Source organism: Ctenopharyngodon idella, chromosome 4, assembly GCF_019924925.1.
Source record: "Ctenopharyngodon idella isolate HZGC_01 chromosome 4, HZGC01, whole genome shotgun sequence".
Classification (NCBI taxonomy): Eukaryota; Metazoa; Chordata; class Actinopteri; order Cypriniformes; family Xenocyprididae; genus Ctenopharyngodon; species Ctenopharyngodon idella.
In genome coordinates, this window is record NC_067223.1 from 24336462 (window position 1) to 24354546 (window position 18085).

General features: G+C 39.2%; 2 protein-coding genes across 8 annotated transcripts in view; both read right to left on the reverse strand.

Annotated features, from left to right (window-relative positions):
* LOC127511094 (guanylate-binding protein 1-like) overlaps positions 1-18085 on the reverse strand; it is a 290795-nt gene that overhangs the window by 32785 nt on the left and 239925 nt on the right. The window contains exon 10 of one of the 7 annotated variants that reach the window (XM_051891605.1): positions 14531-15031. The exons of the other annotated variants lie outside the window; for them this stretch is intronic. Within the exon in view, the coding sequence (XP_051747565.1) occupies positions 14589-15031 (443 nt within the window). The 3' untranslated portion in view covers positions 14531-14588. Of the gene's footprint in view, positions 1-14530; positions 15032-18085 lie in introns of those variants that run through there. 7 annotated transcript variants of the gene reach the window in all.
* On the reverse strand, positions 793-13776 carry LOC127511096 (guanylate-binding protein 1-like). Its single transcript, XM_051891611.1, has 10 exons — positions 13532-13776; positions 12674-12866; positions 12173-12300; positions 11127-11236; positions 8540-8727; positions 7920-8162; positions 7226-7506; positions 6680-6892; positions 6022-6124; positions 793-5524 (listed from the first exon to the last, which is right to left on the reverse strand). Exons 2-10 carry the CDS (start codon positions 12846-12848, stop codon positions 5025-5027), a joined length of 1941 nt encoding a protein of 646 aa, XP_051747571.1. The 5' UTR covers positions 12849-12866; positions 13532-13776; the 3' UTR covers positions 793-5024.

Consider the following 18085-nt stretch of genomic DNA (forward strand, 5'->3'; position numbering starts at 1 on the left):
CAACCACATTGTCATTATTAATCTGTGGTGGTGGTGTTGTTGTTGTTGTTTTGTTTTATCCCTGATGAAATTCACTGGAAATTCCCAACAATGTCTGACTTTCTCCTGGATATCAGATATCATTAAAAGACTGGGGAAAATATGTTTACCTGCAACTCAATCAGTAGTGTGTGACGCTAACAATGCAAAGGTCAAGAGTTTAATGTCCAGGAAACTCTTTTACTCAACTTTCCACCATAGAAATGCATTCAATAAAATTATTGCATAAAGCCTTGATACAAAAAAACAAACACTGCAAGATAAACAACAATAAATAACTTTGTGTATATTCAACATACACATAGAAAGGGTTTTGATTCTAAAGTCTCTGAAATAGCAGACTACTGATCAATACTGAACTTAAGCTGGACAATGACACCATTTTCTTCTAGAGCTGCTGTGCAGCCAAAATTGTTTTCCTGTTATCACTGAAAAGCTGTATTGGGTAGGATTAGGGGATGTAGAATGTGGTCATGCAGAATAAGGCATTAATATCTGCTTTATATGTACTAATAAACAGCCAATATCCTAGTAATATACATGTTAATAAGCAACTAGTTAATAGTGAGAATTGAACCCTAAACTAAAGTGTTTTGTTATAAAGGCTGCAATTCTAATCCAGAAGAGGTTGTTTGTAAATGACCGTGAGATGTGCATCAGGCAGTATCAGCACCACTGTAAAGTAGATCATCTTTAGAATATGTATTTTATTTTACTATCACAAAAAAAAAATCAGTTGATAACAGCCAGGGCCTGATTCCATGCATAACTTTATTACAGTATAAACAGTATTACAGTATGTACAGTGTTATATAAATGTGACTTTACTTGCTTTATAGCTGAAATTTACTTTTAATAATTACTGAACTTTTGCAACATTGATATTATTTAATTAATGTGAAGCTGCTTTGAAACAAACTGTAATGTTTAATATTATTTACCATTTAAATCAGTGTGATTTGGCAGTGATCTCTTGCGGCAAATCATCCACACACAGAAACTCATGTCCACTCCTCCTACTCGTATTATATTATTATTCCCCCTTTTCAAAATTACCAATGATCTGGACCTCTGATTATTAGAAACATCATGTTTTTACAGAACATGAGGATCTAGGCAACATTCACTCATCTGCTGTCATTCACTGATGCAGGAACTGCAGCTGGCTGCAGCTTGCCAAGGCTTCAGAGACATTCAGCCTATGAAGTTTTCACTGCTAAATCAAATCTATTTTAAATAAAATCTTATACATCTGATATTTTTAAAAGCTAAAAAAATAAATAAAAAATAAATGCAATAATTTCAACAGTAATAATTTAGATAAATGGATGATCAGCTACCAAACGTTACCATATTGAATTGACAAAATGCAGAACTTGAAACAACAACAAAAAGTTTGTACCTATGCAGGGGCAGATGGTGGCAATGGGTTGCACTGGCCCCAACTGAAATCAAGTTGGCCACTCCCTACAAGATGTCTTGCGATTTACTTGTCTTTTGTGCCAGTCAGTTTCTAATTGTTTCTGCTGAAATTCACGATTTAAAGAAGTTCTGAGAGTGCTCAAATGGTGGTAGTCAAAGCATTTGCTGATAAACTCTCCCTACTACTTCTAAACATGTTTAATGAATCCTAACAATCTGAATGTGACATTCAAACCAAACAGGGTTTGTCAAGGGAAAACACTCTTTCCATAACATCAGGCGTCTATTTGATGGATTGTATTCTCCTTCAGCATCTACCACTCCTGAGCTGGTTATTTCGATGGATGCAGAGAAGGCATTTGACTGTGTGGAGTGGCCTTATTTGTTCTTCACTTTAAAAAGATTTGGATTTGGCAGTAAATTGCTCCAACAATGACTATTCTGACTATTTTCCTCTTGGATGTGGTACTCGGCAGGGCTGTCCACTCTCCTCTTTACTGTTTGCCATAGCTGTTGAACTATTGGCAGTAGCCCTTAGCTTCAGTCAGATGATGGGCTTCAAAAGGGGAGGTTCTGTGCATAAGCTGTCTTTATACACTGACGATCTTTTACTTTTTTCCCTCTGATCCGGACAGATCCATATCCATACCCCAAGTGTTAGTCTTATTAGAGGAATTTGGACATGTTTCAGGGTATAAACTGAATCTTCATAAGCATGAACTAATGCCTATAAATTCTGTGGCCATAGCCTATCCTCTTTCAGAACTGCCTTTTAAGACATCATTAGATCATTGTAATTACCTGGGTGTCTGCGTAACCGAGAACTATTCTAATCTGTTCAATTGTAATTTCTCTCTTCTGCTGGTTCAAATGACTAAATATTTTCAATGTTGGTTTTTATTGACTCTTTCCCTAGCAGGTATTGTATAAAAGGAACATACTGTCTAAATTTTTATATCTCTTTCAATGCATACCTGTTTTTGTTCCCAAGTGTTTCTTTCACTCTCTGGATAGGACTATTTCTCAATTTATCTGGAATGGGAAAACTCCCAGAATACAAAAAGGCATTTTACAAAAAACTAAGGAGTTGGGTGGTTTAGCACTACCTAACTTGTTGTTTTATTATTGGGCTACAAATGTCAGAAATATGTTATTCTGGTGTAGTTCTGACGTTCAACCTCCACCCTGGTTAAGGATTGAGGAGGATGCGTGTGGTAATTGTTCACTTACGTCTCTTCTCTGTCTCCCTCTCTCACTATCACCTTTAACATTCTCCAGAGAGAGTTCTCCTAAATGGCAGTAAAAGTTCTTATCTAAGAGTTTTCTCTTAAAACCTATTCACAAAGCTGCTGAGAGCAACTTTTACTAAGGAATAGACTGAAGTCTTAAGCTAAGAGAAAGGGCGGGGTTGACCTCGTTGCTATGGACTATGCCCACAGTGATTGGCTGATGGGGGAGGAGTCTGTCAGCGATTTAATCATAGAAATATTGTAGAATGAGGTATCATGTTGCCAGGTTTTAAAATAAAAATGTTGTCATATTCAATTAAAGGTTTTAAAATGTAGGCTAAGTGTCACTAATTAAACTAGTATATGTTCAGTTAATTGTTCGCCTCTTACATGTTTGCATCTTGAGAGATTGCAGAATTCAAGTGACATTATATTTTATAAACAAAGTTTATATTTATTTATTTATTTATTAAAGATTTATTTTTGGTATTTTATCGTAGATTAAAATCTATAAATCAAAATATGTATTGCATTTATGAAGAAAAGGCTCAGCACCCAAGGCTCTATCACTATTGCCTCAATGGTGTACAGTATCTTTGGGTGGATTGCTAAGGCGGATTGGCACCAACAATCATTTTAGGATTTTTTTTAAAATTTGTCTTAGTGATTTAGGAGTCCTCTTGACTACTCCTAGTGTTTCACAGGTTTAGGAGCTAGTTTTAGTGCTAAAATGCTTTATGAAATACTCTTAGAGCAAAAATGTAGGAGTCCTAAAATTAGGACTGACACGCCCATTATTTTTAAGAGTTTCTCCTAAATCGGCAAGTTAGGAGCTACTTTTAGCCTTAAGATGTTTTGTGAATACGGCCCAGGTGTCTATTTAGGCGCCATTTTACTTTACAGTCAACACCTCTTCTATGCCCAGTGCACCTTAACCATCTTTCCTCCCTCTTTCATAAGGCTTTTGTGGCTTGCGTGGAACATTTGCTTCATTTGAACATTTGACTCAAGTTTTTAACTTGCCAAGGTTCCATTTTTTCTGATATTTGCAAATCCGGGACTATGTCCGTAAGCATTTTCCGGGGTTCCCCTTGAAACCACCCTCCACCCTTGTCGATAGCGTTTCCAATATTAATCCTTATCAAAGAGGGGCCATTTCCACAACATACAATACTGTATTTGCGTGCCACCCCTTGGCTTCTGATAGTCTTCGGATTACCTGGGCTAGGGATCTTAACATGGAGATAGATGCAGAGACACGACAGTTGGTTTTAAAACATGTTCATAATTCATTATTCATGGAGGATTCATGGCACATGAAAAATCTGAAAATCATGTCAATGCTATGTTAGCATGGAACAAAAAAAAAAAAAGGATTTTGACAGACGCTTCAATGTTAAATAAGGTACTCTGATGTAATGGCCAAACAATTTACTTAGGAATTATTAATCAACTGATTTTTCATCTTCCCCGGACAATCTGAAGGTAAGGGCTGTTTTATTGATCAGCATTTGTTGGGTATAAGTTTCTACATTGTTGGTTATTAGTTGAAGGAAGTAATAAATACGACAGTGTGTATGGGTGTGTGTAAATTAATTTGAAAGATATTGTGAATAAAACTACATTATGATGTAATGGCCAAACACATATTAAAAGAAAACATCAGTATTTTGCTTCTGGGTTTTTAAAATTGCTCAAATGTATTTTATTTTATAAACTTGTGTTATATGAAAAGACAAATGAAAGAATAACCACTGGCTAAACAAGAATTTTTTCTTTATGGATATACAGGGGAAGGGAAATCCTGTGTTATATGTTTTTGTGTACATCTGTTTTTAACGCATCTCGGCTGCCGTACAGTCTGACATTATTGACAACTGAGGGTCGCTAGAAGGGCATGGATTGAAATGCAGGATTCTGAAATGTTTTCTTATTTTAATGTACATAAAGACTTCATCTTATCCCTTCTGTAAGACTGTACATTTTAATATTAGAAAGAGTAATAGTTTAATATAGATTCCAGATATATTATATATTCTTTTAAGCTTAATTTGTGATATGACAAAATACATTTTTTAAATTTTTTTTAACAAATCTCTTGAATGAATGACTCAAATGATAAATCAAATACATCTTAACAGTCAATGATCACCATCTACTGGCATAACAATGTAATAGATACATTTGAAGTGTAACATTAGTTTCAAAGGTCACCTACTCATTTTAATCGCTGCCTCAACATCAGCGTTTAAATATCCGGACTATAAAATTTTATTCCAAAACTTTTGTTATTTGTTTGCAACACAGAAATAGCTAAAATGGCTTACAACTGCATTAAGAGGGACGTGAACCTGAGAATAAACCACTGCTGAGACCGCCGATTATCAGACGAAAGATTACCATGGAGGGGTCTGACTTAGGCCTCGGCATGCTCATGATTGCCTTCATCTGCTCACTGTGTTGCCTCATCATCAGATTCATAGTCTCATCATGTCTTTTGTTCATGTTTTCCATCATCTTTTTAAACATCTGGTCACTTTCCTTTTCTGCTTCTTTATTCTTCCTCCTGAAGTCCTCTATCTCTTTAGTCATCCTCTCTGCCTTCTCCTTAAAGCCCTTCTCCATCAGATCAGCCTGCTCCCTCAGTTTACTGTCCATGGCACGTTTAGCCTCCTCTCTCTGGAGCCTCAGCTCCTCATCCATCTTCTCCTTCATCTGTCTCATCCTCTCTTCATTACTCTTTCTCTCTGCTTCCATCTTCTCTTCGAGTTGTCGCTGCTTTTGTTCCTTGGTATTTATTTCCTGAGCCAGGAGAACAGCCTTCTCTCTTTCCTCTGGAAGAAGATGTTGAGACAAATGAAATAATGTTTAATGGAAAGTGTAAAAAAAGTATAATATTGTACCTAATTTTGCATTGCATTTCAAATTTGGACTTTTAAATTAAATTAATTCAAGGCATTGAGGCAATTCACTGAAAGTTGTTGAAGAGAAAAGTCCTCAATCAAATGATAAATGTAACGAGACTGGTCAATCTAGAGTTGTTAATGTTCATTTTGTGCATTGCTTAGCACAAATTGATAACATTGGATGAAATAACAAATGTAATAATACAATAGTCAAAATTTGAAGTGGATAAAAAAAGTTCATCAAAGTTGTCCTAAGTAGAAAGTTGTAAGAAAAGTTTGATGAAAGGTTTTGATCCACTTCAAATGTTGACTACTGTAGTTCTTTCGTATTTGAACATTGAAACATTTAACTCTTTCCCCACAAGTTGGCAACTACCACTAGACGGTGCTATTGTTGCTTCATCCAGGATGTAAAAGACTCTCACCCATTATCTCTTTCTCCTTCTCAGTCAGTTTCTTGTCGGCCTGCAGAATGGCGTTAGAATCCACAGACTTCTGCTTCAGAAACTCTTCAAGTGTGTCTTCTGCCTGTGAACAAAACACATGATAATCTGAAAACTCCTACTTCTATTATTGTTACTATGACTAGTACCACCACTACTACTACAACAACTAATATTATTAATGATGATTGTGAAGATAATGGTGATGCTACGAGAAATTATAATCATAATAAATAACAACAAAACAAAGCTATAGTCAGTTACATATTTGGCATATGTGTCACTCAGTTTGGTTTTACATCACAATCGACACATTTTTGTTAAATGCAGTGTTTCAGCAGATCATGAAACTCATCAGGTAGTTCTAGACACTTTTGTCCAAAGCCAAAGTCCAGCAGTGTTGGAGTACAAGTGTCCATGTCCCAGCCACTGGGGACTCAGTGTCTTGCATTAGGATTCTTCAATATTTGGCCAGAAGAAACCAGGATTTAAACCAGGAACCTATTTGTTTCCAGTTGATTTCTCTACCCCTAATCCACTGTCTAACACATATTCTAGGAAAACATGACAAACATCTTACAGATTGAAAGCATGTGAAACCTGTGATGTTGCAGTAATTGTGTCAAATGTTGATACTCACCTTGACTCCTTTATTGTCTTGGATTTTATATTCCTTTACAATGTCTTCAAGGTCCTGGGAGAAGAGATCATAGCCACCAGGTATGGCATAAAAACCTTTCTTGAGTTTTTCTGTCATTGGTGCCGAAAGGGATGACAGGAGATTCTCACATCTTTTTTTTGAAGCCTCCTCGTTTTGGCACAGATATCCATCAAAGAGTTTATTAATTTCTTCCTGCAGCATCACATAAAATATCAAAGACATTAAACACCATTTAGAGGCTGCAACTATTGAAAAAAAAAAGTTTATTATACAATGGCCATTTAAAATAATCTTTTTTTTTCAGCTTTTGATTCAGATTAAGAGACATAATTACTCATTATAGCCAAAACAATGGGTCTTATTCACCAATACTTTGTAAATTTTTTTCTTAAAGAACAAATACTACAAAATAGTACTATTCTTGTTTAGCAACTAGAAGTTGGTGCGCACTGTGATAGATAGATAGATAGATAGATGCTTGAATAACAGTTCAATAGGAGTTGTACATTATTTACTGGGCTTCACCTCAAGACATTTCATGAATGTCCCCTCACTGTCCTTAAAGGAACGCTTCATGAAGGCTTGTGTCGCCATGCTGCTGAGATGTTGGTGTTCTGAGGACACATCCTTCAGTTCCAGAGGGAAGGAGTCCTTCAGCTTCTCCATTCCACTCTGGTAAACCTCAAGCCCCTCCTTCACTGCAGCCTCATTCTCAATCAATGCCATAGCAATCACAGCATTCTCCAGAAATGGAACTTCACCACTGGAGATTGTGTCTACATATGTCTTCACCAGCTGACCCAGAACTTCAGGGAAGGAGAAGGGTCAGACACAAGGAGATTAACTTGGAGGCTGTAGATTAATAACTTGCAGCCCAGAAAGAATCATAAACAATGTCATAGCTGAATTGACAGCTCAATTTATGCTATTTTTAGTGGGAATAATTAGCATTTGCCACTTGTTCAGTGTTATTACATCACAAAGATGGAGGGATGTTTCAGTTTAGAAATTAGTCTCTAATTATGGGGCTTAACATCAGCATTATGGTGCAATGAGCACACAACCTAACAAACAGCAGCTTAGGTATTCGAACCAAAACATGGTTCCTCTGTTGACAGCAGTTTACTACAGGAGAAATACACGTCTAGTTACTACTTCTATATAAATGTTTATTTTGCAAATGTCACGTCACATCATTTCATATATCCTATCGACTCACCTCTGCCTGTGACTGTGTGTCCATCCTTCAGCCTTTTCACTTCACTCCTGTCAAAGATGAACTTGCAGAAATGATCTGAGACCTTCTGGAAATCTGGGGAAAGGTCAGCAGGATCCAAGCTCTCCAGACGAGACACATTCTCTGGGGTGGTTGGAAACGGGAAAGTAAAACACTTCCGGGATGGGAAATAATTTCGGATACATTCCCGTGGAAGGTTGAACTCTTTAACTGTTCTTGAAGAGCCTTTAAAAGATACGAAACACCACTTTGTCAAAGAGGTTAGCAAAATACAGTGTAGCTTGTAAATTGCAATCCCCTGTTGCTTTTGGTTGCTTGCATGCTTTAACAGAAATTATATTATAAATATTTTATAATAATTATTAATATATTTTTATAGTTATACATTTTGTATGAATTGATTTATCAAAATAGTATTTCCCAGGCTCAGTGATATTTCTAAAATTGTAAACATAGTTAGCAGCCAGCTGGTTATGATGGTGTAATGAAGCCCTCAGTATAATACAGGCTCTTTCAGTCAGGATTTATTTTGTGCTACTGACTGGCTGTACATACTATTCTCAATGATGGTCAGCTCATTTAAAGCTCAATTTAATTATTACCTGGTTTCAGCTTCAAGGCATATTCTAAGTATTGGTCCTCAGTCACGTATTTTCCATTGATTTTTTGTTCCAGGGTGAAGTCCCTCACTGCCCAGATGAAACTAGGGAAGAACTTCACAAACTCTGAGTCGTCTTCACCCTCATCAGAGGATTTGACCTTTATATACTCAGTCAACTCTGTGACATATCTGGAGGGAGTTTAGATTTGAACACTTTTTATTTATTCTTTGACTCCTGGTAATCTTCATGTGGTTGTGTGTTAGCGCTGCCTCGCTCTCTGGGGTGGGCAAATTGTATAAATAGTGGCTACTGCACTTAAAATACCCAGATAGGACATACCACAACATATGCTCTGAGATACCCACTCTTTTCTGTTTACCTGAGTTCCTGTTGTTGAGGTAGGAGTTATGTGCTTCATTGTTTTAAGGGGACATGAATTACATTTTTTTTTTTTTTTACAATGCTCCCTGATGTCCACTTAAAATGTTAGTAGGAATTTTACATCAAAACAGTCATTATTTTGAAATAAAAATCAATTTTCTACACTGTCTTTAACTCTCTAATGTAAACACACTGTTTAAAGGAACTCTTTACAGAGCTTTGGATCTCAGTCAGCAGCTTTCAGAAGATACATCCCTCTCTGGTCCGTGAGGGTTGAAGGAGTAATATTTAGTAAAATAGAGGAAGTAGGGCCTAAGCTCCCCTGCGGCTCCCTTGGGGCTTAGAGTCTGGGTGATGAGCGTTACTGGACACACTGCATCACATCCTGCTCTCTTTTTCTTCCCTTTCCTGACCACGAGTCGGGATGTAGGCTCCCCCTTGGAGGAGTGGCAACACCGAAGGTTGTAGCCTGAAGGGCTAATTACTGAAGTTTTTGCACCAAAGAACCTGACAAGTAGAGGTAGTTTGCCTAGTAGCATTCCTCCTTGTTATTTTGCACTCTATAACTTAGATGAGTGAATGGAATCTTTTATGGATCCTGGAGAAGTACCTTTGCTCGATCAGGGCGTGAGCGCTCTACCCTAGTTGCTCTAGGGTATTTAAGTAGAGCTGAGGCCCCCCTTCAGTTTCCCTAAAGGTTGAGTTTTGATGGCGAGAGTCTTCGTCAATTATATTATACCACTCTCATATTTGCATCCCTTCTGATGAAGTTGAGGACTGCATTCTTCCCCTGGAAATAGTGGTAATATTGAAGGTCACTGTACTAGCTTTGTACCCTGCAAGCTAAATACTATGGCCTTATGAGGCTGACGCCTGTCATGCAAGGGAGGGAGGAAGGCCAGGACTTCCCTTACTATAGAGTATAGAAGCTTGGGTATATTCTCCAACTATTGAAGGATATTGGCTTGGGGAGTGGCACCACTCTGTATGAGTCATTTTAAATGCTCCCTTGGGGTTGACATGCTCTTACTCCGGCCAAGTAATTTGCAGAGTCAATTTATGCTATGCCTATTATGTTTGTTCATATTCACAGCTTAGTGAGGAAAGCATTCCCTTAGCATGGCCTAGTGGGTATTAGTACCCCATAGTAGCAATATCAGACGCAGCATCGAAGTTCCACTTCGAAAGGGAACTTCTAGATTATGTATGTAAAGCCCAGAGTATACTTCGGAAGTCCGTGCACACTGTCTGCATGCAGCCCATTTTTTTGTGTCCGTGTGGATAGTGCACGAACAGTGCATATGTGAGTGACTTGAGTGCTTGAAAACAAAGTCCACTAGATAGTGTGCATGCGCCAATGCGCCTTTCTACACTCAAGGCCAAAGGAGTATACTTTGAAAGGCTTGCGCACTCAACTATGCGTGAGATAGAACAGAGCACGGAAAATGAAGTATACACGGGCATCTTGTTCCCATGCTTAGGGCTTGCCTCCACGTCTCCTTCAGACAAAAAGAGTTGATGATGTGTATTACAGGCACCCTTTTATACTCACAGACACTCTGTGTGTGACGTCACGGACTGCCATCTGCCAATGATTGACTGGCATGTGTTTTAAACACCAGTCACACTGATGGCGTCCCTCATAGTGTCAATATCAGACACAGCGTCTTGTTCCCCTTCTCAGGGAACCTCATACATAACCTAGACTTTTTCATGCTACTAAGAGAAGCGATAAAAGCTGTTTTTGGACTAATGTGGTAGTTGAGTTCTGAAACTTACATTATGTTTTTATAGTACAATGAACTTTTCAAGGAAAATTTTAATGTCTCCTCAAGATGAATCGCTTGTTGTATTCATTTGTAAGTTACTTTGGCTAAAATCCTGCTAAAGGAATAACTTGCCGGGGCTTCTTTAGTCTTTAGATCCTGGCTAATCTGTTTTAAATGTATATAAATAGTGGTTAAATGTTTTTTTCTTCCCATAAATAATGCTATTTTGGACATTTTAGGGAAAACAAATTCTGTTGTACTAATCCATGAAATAGACTAGTCAACATTTGAATTTGAGTTGTCCTAAAACCAAAAAGCAATACCTGTTCTCGTCTTAGGACAACTTTGATTAACTTTTTTTGATCCACTTTAAATGCTGACTACTGTATTAACTCCAATAATAACAGTAAGTGTATAATGTATGAATGAAAGGATACTGCAGTTCCTCTATGGCCCTGTTGTCGATCGTCCCTTGGCTGTTCAGCACTAGAGTGCTACTCAGAAGGACGGCCAGAGAGAAGATCTTGGTGTCATGCTTTGGGTCCCCCTGAGACAGATTGGATACAACAATCATTTGACAATGAATGACATTGCAAGATTATTATCATACATAAACCAGCATAGTGGATCTGTGCACACCCTGGTGGTAAAAATGTGTCATAAACTAACACATGAGCAAATTTGTGAGCAAATTGTTCTTTTGAACTGGTTGAACCAGTTCACTAAATCATATTGAATCATTTGAAACAGTTTGTGTCCCAAGTCAGCACTGATACACAAGCCACTCAATCAATGAACTTGTCTCTCAAATGTGTCCAACACCCCAACTTAAAATGAGTAGTATTTTTGATGTGAAGAACTAGCAGCAAAAAAAGCTGACTGTGTTGTCTGCGTTGTCATCTACTGACGTGCATCTACGTCCAAGGAAATAGCTCTCTATCAGCAATAGTCTATATTTGTCATTCAAAAAGGAAACCAAAACTAGGACTGCAGATATAAAAACAGTAAACAAAACAGTGTTTGTTTGCCATTTTGAATATCAATCATGCTAATCTTTTTCTTCATTCCAGGCGACTCACGTTATGAAACTATTCACTCATTGGAATGTTCTGGTAAGAACACATCCAGAAACACTGGGCAGATGCTCAATCAGATAAAGCACTTCACTAAAAAGCTTATTTTTAATTTCATTTGAAAGTGAACTAATCCTTTAAATACACAATGTCATCACATATAAATTCAATATTTAGCTGCTAATTATGCATTCTGCTCAATTTTATCTGCACTATAGCTAGTGTTTGGTCATTTGTGAGTGATAACAGGTCTTGTGCTTTCTGAACTCAGTGATTCACAGTTCAGTTACCTTCCACTGATATTGTGTAGGAATAATAATACATTTTGTTAAAAATATATATTTTTTTATTCTCATCAATGGTTCTCATGTATGCTTTTTCATACTATATCATATAGGCTGTTACGTTACCTTGTCCACGTCTCCGAGTCCCTCAGTGTCCAGCAGCACCAGAGTGGTTCCTGCTTTAGTGGGGTGATCCACACACCACATCCAGATGCCCTTCGTCTTGGACTCAACGGTGCTGCCCAATGCAAACCCTAAAAGAGAGAAAGAGCTAAGAAACATGGAACACTGATCACCAAAATATTTTGTTTACCTACTTGTCAAATTGAGTAGTGCCTAATTTAGTTTGTGACAACTTGTGTGCTTCATTTCATATTAAATAACGGTAAATGAACTAGAGAAAGTCACAAACATTTGTGAAATGGTTTGAGAGTTACAGTTTTCTGACAAATTTCCACCTGGATCTGGAGTTGTTAGATTTTGACAACAACAGTGTCTTCTGACAGAGTGACAACACAAATGTCTTGATAACATGTTTATTAAAAACTATCACATGGTTCCACATTCAAAACAGCAGTAACTGTCATTCGGTTGCTCTTTGGATGTTGCTGCATGTGGGGGTCTAACCTGTTTGTTGTCTTGCGAGGCGATTCATCAGGTAGGACTTCCCGGTGCGGTAGAGACCCACCACGGCCACCACCACCACTGGCTGCTGGATCTGCTGCAGGATCTGTAGAGCTGACTGCTGCACACACAGCTTCCCATCTGACTCCGTGTCAATCAAGCACACTGGTTTGTCCATGATCACTGGAGAATACAGCTGTTGAACAGATACGCACATTTAAAATCATTTAAGTAACTGCAGTGTACTGGAGGTAAAAAGTTAAGATGGGTTGAGAAATATTCCAGTAATTCTACAGTACACAATAGAGACATTCCCCAGATGAGCTGCTTTTCCTTTTTCTGTTTGGGGAAGTTTCAGTAAAAGTATTTCTTATGTCACAACACACACATAAACACGTGGATAGAGAAACAGAAAAAAAGCCAGACTTATAAACATACATAAAAATTCCAATAAAACCCACATCATTCAACACACACTTACATAATGCACACATACACATTCACCACACATTACACAAGAACACTGAATGAGACACAAAAATGCTGTCAGCTTTGTTTGTCTTCAGCTACCATATCAGCCTCAATTCATAGTCCTCTGGTCTATTACCTTACTGGGTTTAGTTGATGAACAAAGTAAGACGTGGACCTAAAGTTTATCAAAACGTGTCAGGGTGTAGAGATCACTCATACACACACATTTATAAGTGGCTTATGGGGACTCTGCATGTGTAAAAGCTTTTATACTGAGCCAATGATATTTTCTATTCACTAATCCTAACCCCACCCATAAACAAACTTCCTCATAAACCGTGTTTAAGTTGTAATACACATATAAACCATTGATGAAGGAATGTCACTTACCTTTTTGCTTTACTTAACTTCAGTAGCTTGAGTCTGAGTTGTATACAAGTTGTATCTTCCTGTCATTCTATCTGTATATCTTAGACACTCCTTTAGGTCCAGCCCCTTAAGGCTGATTGGTCTAGAGTAAGTTAGGGGATGTCCCTGTTCTCTCAGTAACTCTGGATATTCCCTGTTGCTGACTTACATCCCCTTTTATTGACTGATCAAATAGCAATGTGCAGTTTAACTCTTGGTTTAACTTTCAAAATCAGCAACTGCAACATGTATTAGCAGATACAAGAAACTCTGAGTCATTTTTTAACTGTGTTGGGTTTTTGTTCCTGATTAAATTCACTGGAAATTCCCAACAATGTCTGACTTTCTCCTGAGCATCAGACATCATGAAAAGACTGGGGAAAATATGTTTACCTGCGACTCAATCAGTAGTGTGTGACACTAACAATGCAAAGGTCAAGAGTTCAATGTCCAGGAACTTTATACCGTAAAAATGTCCACTCCTCCTACTCGTATTTTTATTATTATACCCCCTTTACAACATTACCAATGATCTGGACCTCTGATTATTATAAGCATCATGTTGCCTTACTTTGGTCAGTCTAATCCAATGTTTACAGAACATGAAGATCTAGGCAACATTCACACTTCTGTTTTCTTTCACCGATCCAGGAAGCAGATTTGTTACAGCTGGTCAAGGTTTCACATGCTCACTTCAGTGAGGATCAGAGACATTCAGCCTATGAAGTTTTCACTGCTAAATCAAATCTACCTTAAATCAAATACGTATGATATTTATTAAAGCTAAAAAAGAAAAAAATAATGCAATCATGGAGACAGTTGTTGCAATGTTATTTCTATCAGATGTTTCTGTCAGATTCTAAATTCCAAAATCAGCCCATGTAATTTAGATAAATGGGTGATCAGACATTACCATACTGAATTGACAAAATGCAGAACTTGAAACAACTGTAATATAACATGAAAAATATTTGTAGCTACGATTTCAAAACAACAAAAAGTCACATCAGATGCAGTGAACTACATCTTTCAGCACATTTCACTGTATAGAACATGATCGAGATGCGGGTCTGGGTCTGCTATTAATTGCTTGCATCTGCTGTCTGTGTTGCTGCCTCAGCACTTCCATGTTCTGTTCATTTCTTCGCTGCTGATCTGCTATCATTTGTCCATACTTTCTTGACATTGTCTCCTCTACATCTGCGTTCTTTCTCTTCAACTCGTCTATCTCCCAGGCCATCCTGGCAGCTTTCTCCTGAAAGCCCTTCTCCATCAGGGCAGCCTGCTCCCTCAGTTTACTCTCCATTGCACGCTTTGTCTCCTGTTGTTGGCGGGACATCTCCTCTTCCATCATTTCTATGACCTGTCTCACCCTCTCTTCATTATTCTGTTGTTCAGTCTTCATCTTCTCCTCCAGTTGACACTGCCTCTCTTCCAGAGCTATAATTTTCTGTTCCATGAGGACTGCCCTCTCTCTCTCCTCTGGTCAGCCAAAAAAGAAGTGGTTGAAGGAAACAGGTGAATAAAAGATGGAAAAGAGACAACAGTCCAATCAAGGGACAAATCTAATACACTCTACAATGTCATCACATGTGTTTAATAATGAGTACACTAAAAACTGCAGCACTCAAAATATGGTAGATATGGAGACATTTGAGACTGTCTCAGATTCTCTTGGCCATTGACTGGCATCAATCTCCTTTCTACTAGATGCATGAATAGCTTATATAGCTTGCTGTTTTTACTTAAAAGAGTAGATTTTATTAAAAAACAACTGTACAACTGAGATGGTCCTATTCATGTTATCATCAAGTGCGTTGAAAACACAAAGGTTTTACCACAAATCCTTCTTTCATTTTCGGTTAGTTTATCATCAGCCTGCAGTATGGCTGTGGTCACTGCAACCTTTTCCTGTAGAAACTTCTCCAACACCTCAGCAATCTATGAGGACATACAAGGAAAGGGTAAACATGATGTTAAAAATTGAAAATATGATTGTCATAATTATTTTTGTCATAATTATAGAATTGTTCTATATAATTGTTAAGAGTTGGTTGTAGTAAAGAGGAAGCAGTATCAGACTTCTACAGAACTGGAACATTTATTGAACAAAGGAGCAGGAACACAACCAAACACACTTAGTAAACAACAGAACAGACAAGGAGTGAAGGGAGTGAGTCCATCATAAGGGAGTGCAGATGATCAGGAGCAGGTGCAGGTAATCCGTGATGATGGGGAGATGACGAGGAAATGAGTGCAAGTGTGGAAACAAGGAGGATGATGGGAGATGGAGTCCGGGACAGGAGAGAACTGTGACAGTACCTCCCCCTCCCGGTAGGCGCGTCCTCGCGCTGTGGATGGAACAACCAGGGAGGGGGGGTAGGCGCCCTGGAGACCTACACGCAGGTGAGGGAGGAGGTGCAGACAGATACGGAGGTCTCCAGGGCGGGTCTAGGAGCTCAGGCGGCCATGGCGGTTCAGGGGCCTCGGGCGGCCATGGAGGGTCTGGAGCCGTGTGATGCCATGGCCGGTCAGGAGCCGTGGGCGGCCACGGCGATTCAGGGGCCGTGGACGGCCACGGCGGGTCAGGGGTCCCACGCACATGTGTCCCACCCATGGGTACATGCCCCCCCCCCAAAAATTTTCGGGGCAGAAAGGGCTCATGGAATGGAACGGGTTCGTGGACTGTAGCAGGCTCGAGGGCTGGAATGGAGTCAGGAGTGGGTTCGTGGGCAGGAGCGGGCTCAGGGTCTGGAGCGGCCCCATGGAAGGCTGGAGCGGGCTTGTGGAAGCCTGGAGCGGGCTCGCGGAAAACTGGAGTGGGTTCGTGGAGAGCTGGAGCGACTGGTTCAGTCCAAAAGTCTATGAGCCACTGGTTCTCCTGTGGTAAGGACTTAGGCTTCGCGGCGGCCATTTCGTATTGTGGCCCAGGCGCGGTATCGGCCATCTTGTCCTGTGGCTCTGGCGCGGCAGCGGGCATCTTCCTTGGCGGCTTGGGCTTCGCGGCGGCCATTTTATGCCGTGGATTCGATGCGGCGGCGCCATCTTCTTCGGCGGTTTGGGATTTGGGACAGGCAGGACAGCATGGGGAGACCCACTAGAAGGATATGTGGAGGAAACTGGCTGTGGGTGAACTGACCAGGCCGCGTGTTTTTCTGAGGGGACCGGACGAGGAAGACATACCTTCTCTTGAACCTTTTCAATTTCGAAATCAGAACCATTTAAAAAGAGAATCAGATTAATAGACTCGACTAGGGAGAAGTAACAGGCAGGTTCAATATAATGAATTGTGTCCTCATCCAGGCCCTTCAGAAAACACGCATTAAGTGGAGCATCTGGCCAGTTAACCATACAAGAAAGCTCAGAAAATTCCTCCACGTACCTCTCCAGTGGGCGACCGTCCTGCCTGAGGGTCCACAGAGTGTTTGCTTGCCTGTAGCCTGAAATGCTGGGATATGCTCCGACATCCCCGCTCCGTTTTCTGTTTTTCCCTGTTTAACCTGTTTGTTGTCCTGCGAGGCGGTTCATCAGGTAGGACTTCCCGGTGCAGTAGAGACCCACCACGGCCACCACCACCACTGGCTGCTGGATCTGCTGCAGGATCTGTAGAGCTGACTGCTGCACACACGGCTTCCCATCAAGCATACTGGTTTGTCCATGATCACTGGAGATGGAGCTTACACACACACACACACGTTGGTATTTTACGAAGTCTTTACATGGGTGTAATGGTTTTTATACTGAGCTAATGATATTTTGTATCCCCTACTCCTAACCCCATCTCAGACAGTTGGGATTTCCTCATAATGTAGCAAATTCCCTGGAAGTATGTCAAACCAGTACACACACACTCACAGATCTGATTTAATGTACACGTATATGCATTCATAATTTTTTTTATAGACACAGATGACTATTAAAAGCATGCTTCCATTACACATAAAGTTACAACACAGAATAAAGACATGAAGGGACCTGAGTGATATAAGAGAGAGATGTAATCAATAAATGAAGCTGCCTGTTTACTAAAGCTTGATTTTACTAAAATCTTACTAAAACTTACTGCTCTCTGTGATTTCTCTTGAGCTCTGAAGGACACATATTGAGAGCAGTTCCTTCCTGGTAGCCACCCTTAAGACCACACCTCTAAATCCGGCCCCATTTCATCTTATTGACTGGCAGTGAATTGTATGGTTGTGTCTGCTTGTTTCTTGTCTTTGGAATTGTACATGAGACTTGATTGCCAATGTTTAATAACACGTTGTGTATTATCGTGTATTATTTTCTTTTTTAACAAACTCCTCATTTATCATCTTATCAGAACTGCTTGTTCATTTTTACACATATATTCCTTTGGTGAGAACAATCTCTCATTTACCCACTATTTACTTATATTCAGGTTTTGGGGATATGCATGTATACATTGTGATAGAAATTTTCTTGATAAAGATTGAATGCTTTTTTAGAGTGCGCAAAACAAAGTGTTTAAAAGAAGATGGAATTTTTGTGATTTACTCATTAACTGTTTTTGAAAGG

Excerpts from the sequence above, each read along its gene's own strand:
- LOC127511096 (XM_051891611.1), bottom strand. The coding sequence starts at position 12,848 with ATGGACAAACCAGTGTGCTTGATTGACACGGAGTCAGATGGGAAGCTG. Across the intron at positions 11,237-12,172 it reads GACTCGGAGACGTGGACAAG|GGGGACCCAAAGCATGACAC; the intron begins GTAACGTAACAG and ends AATCTGTCTCAG. Across the intron at positions 6,125-6,679 it reads AAGACAATAAAGGAGTCAAG|GCAGAAGACACACTTGAAGA; the intron begins GTGAGTATCAAC and ends TTTTGTTCACAG.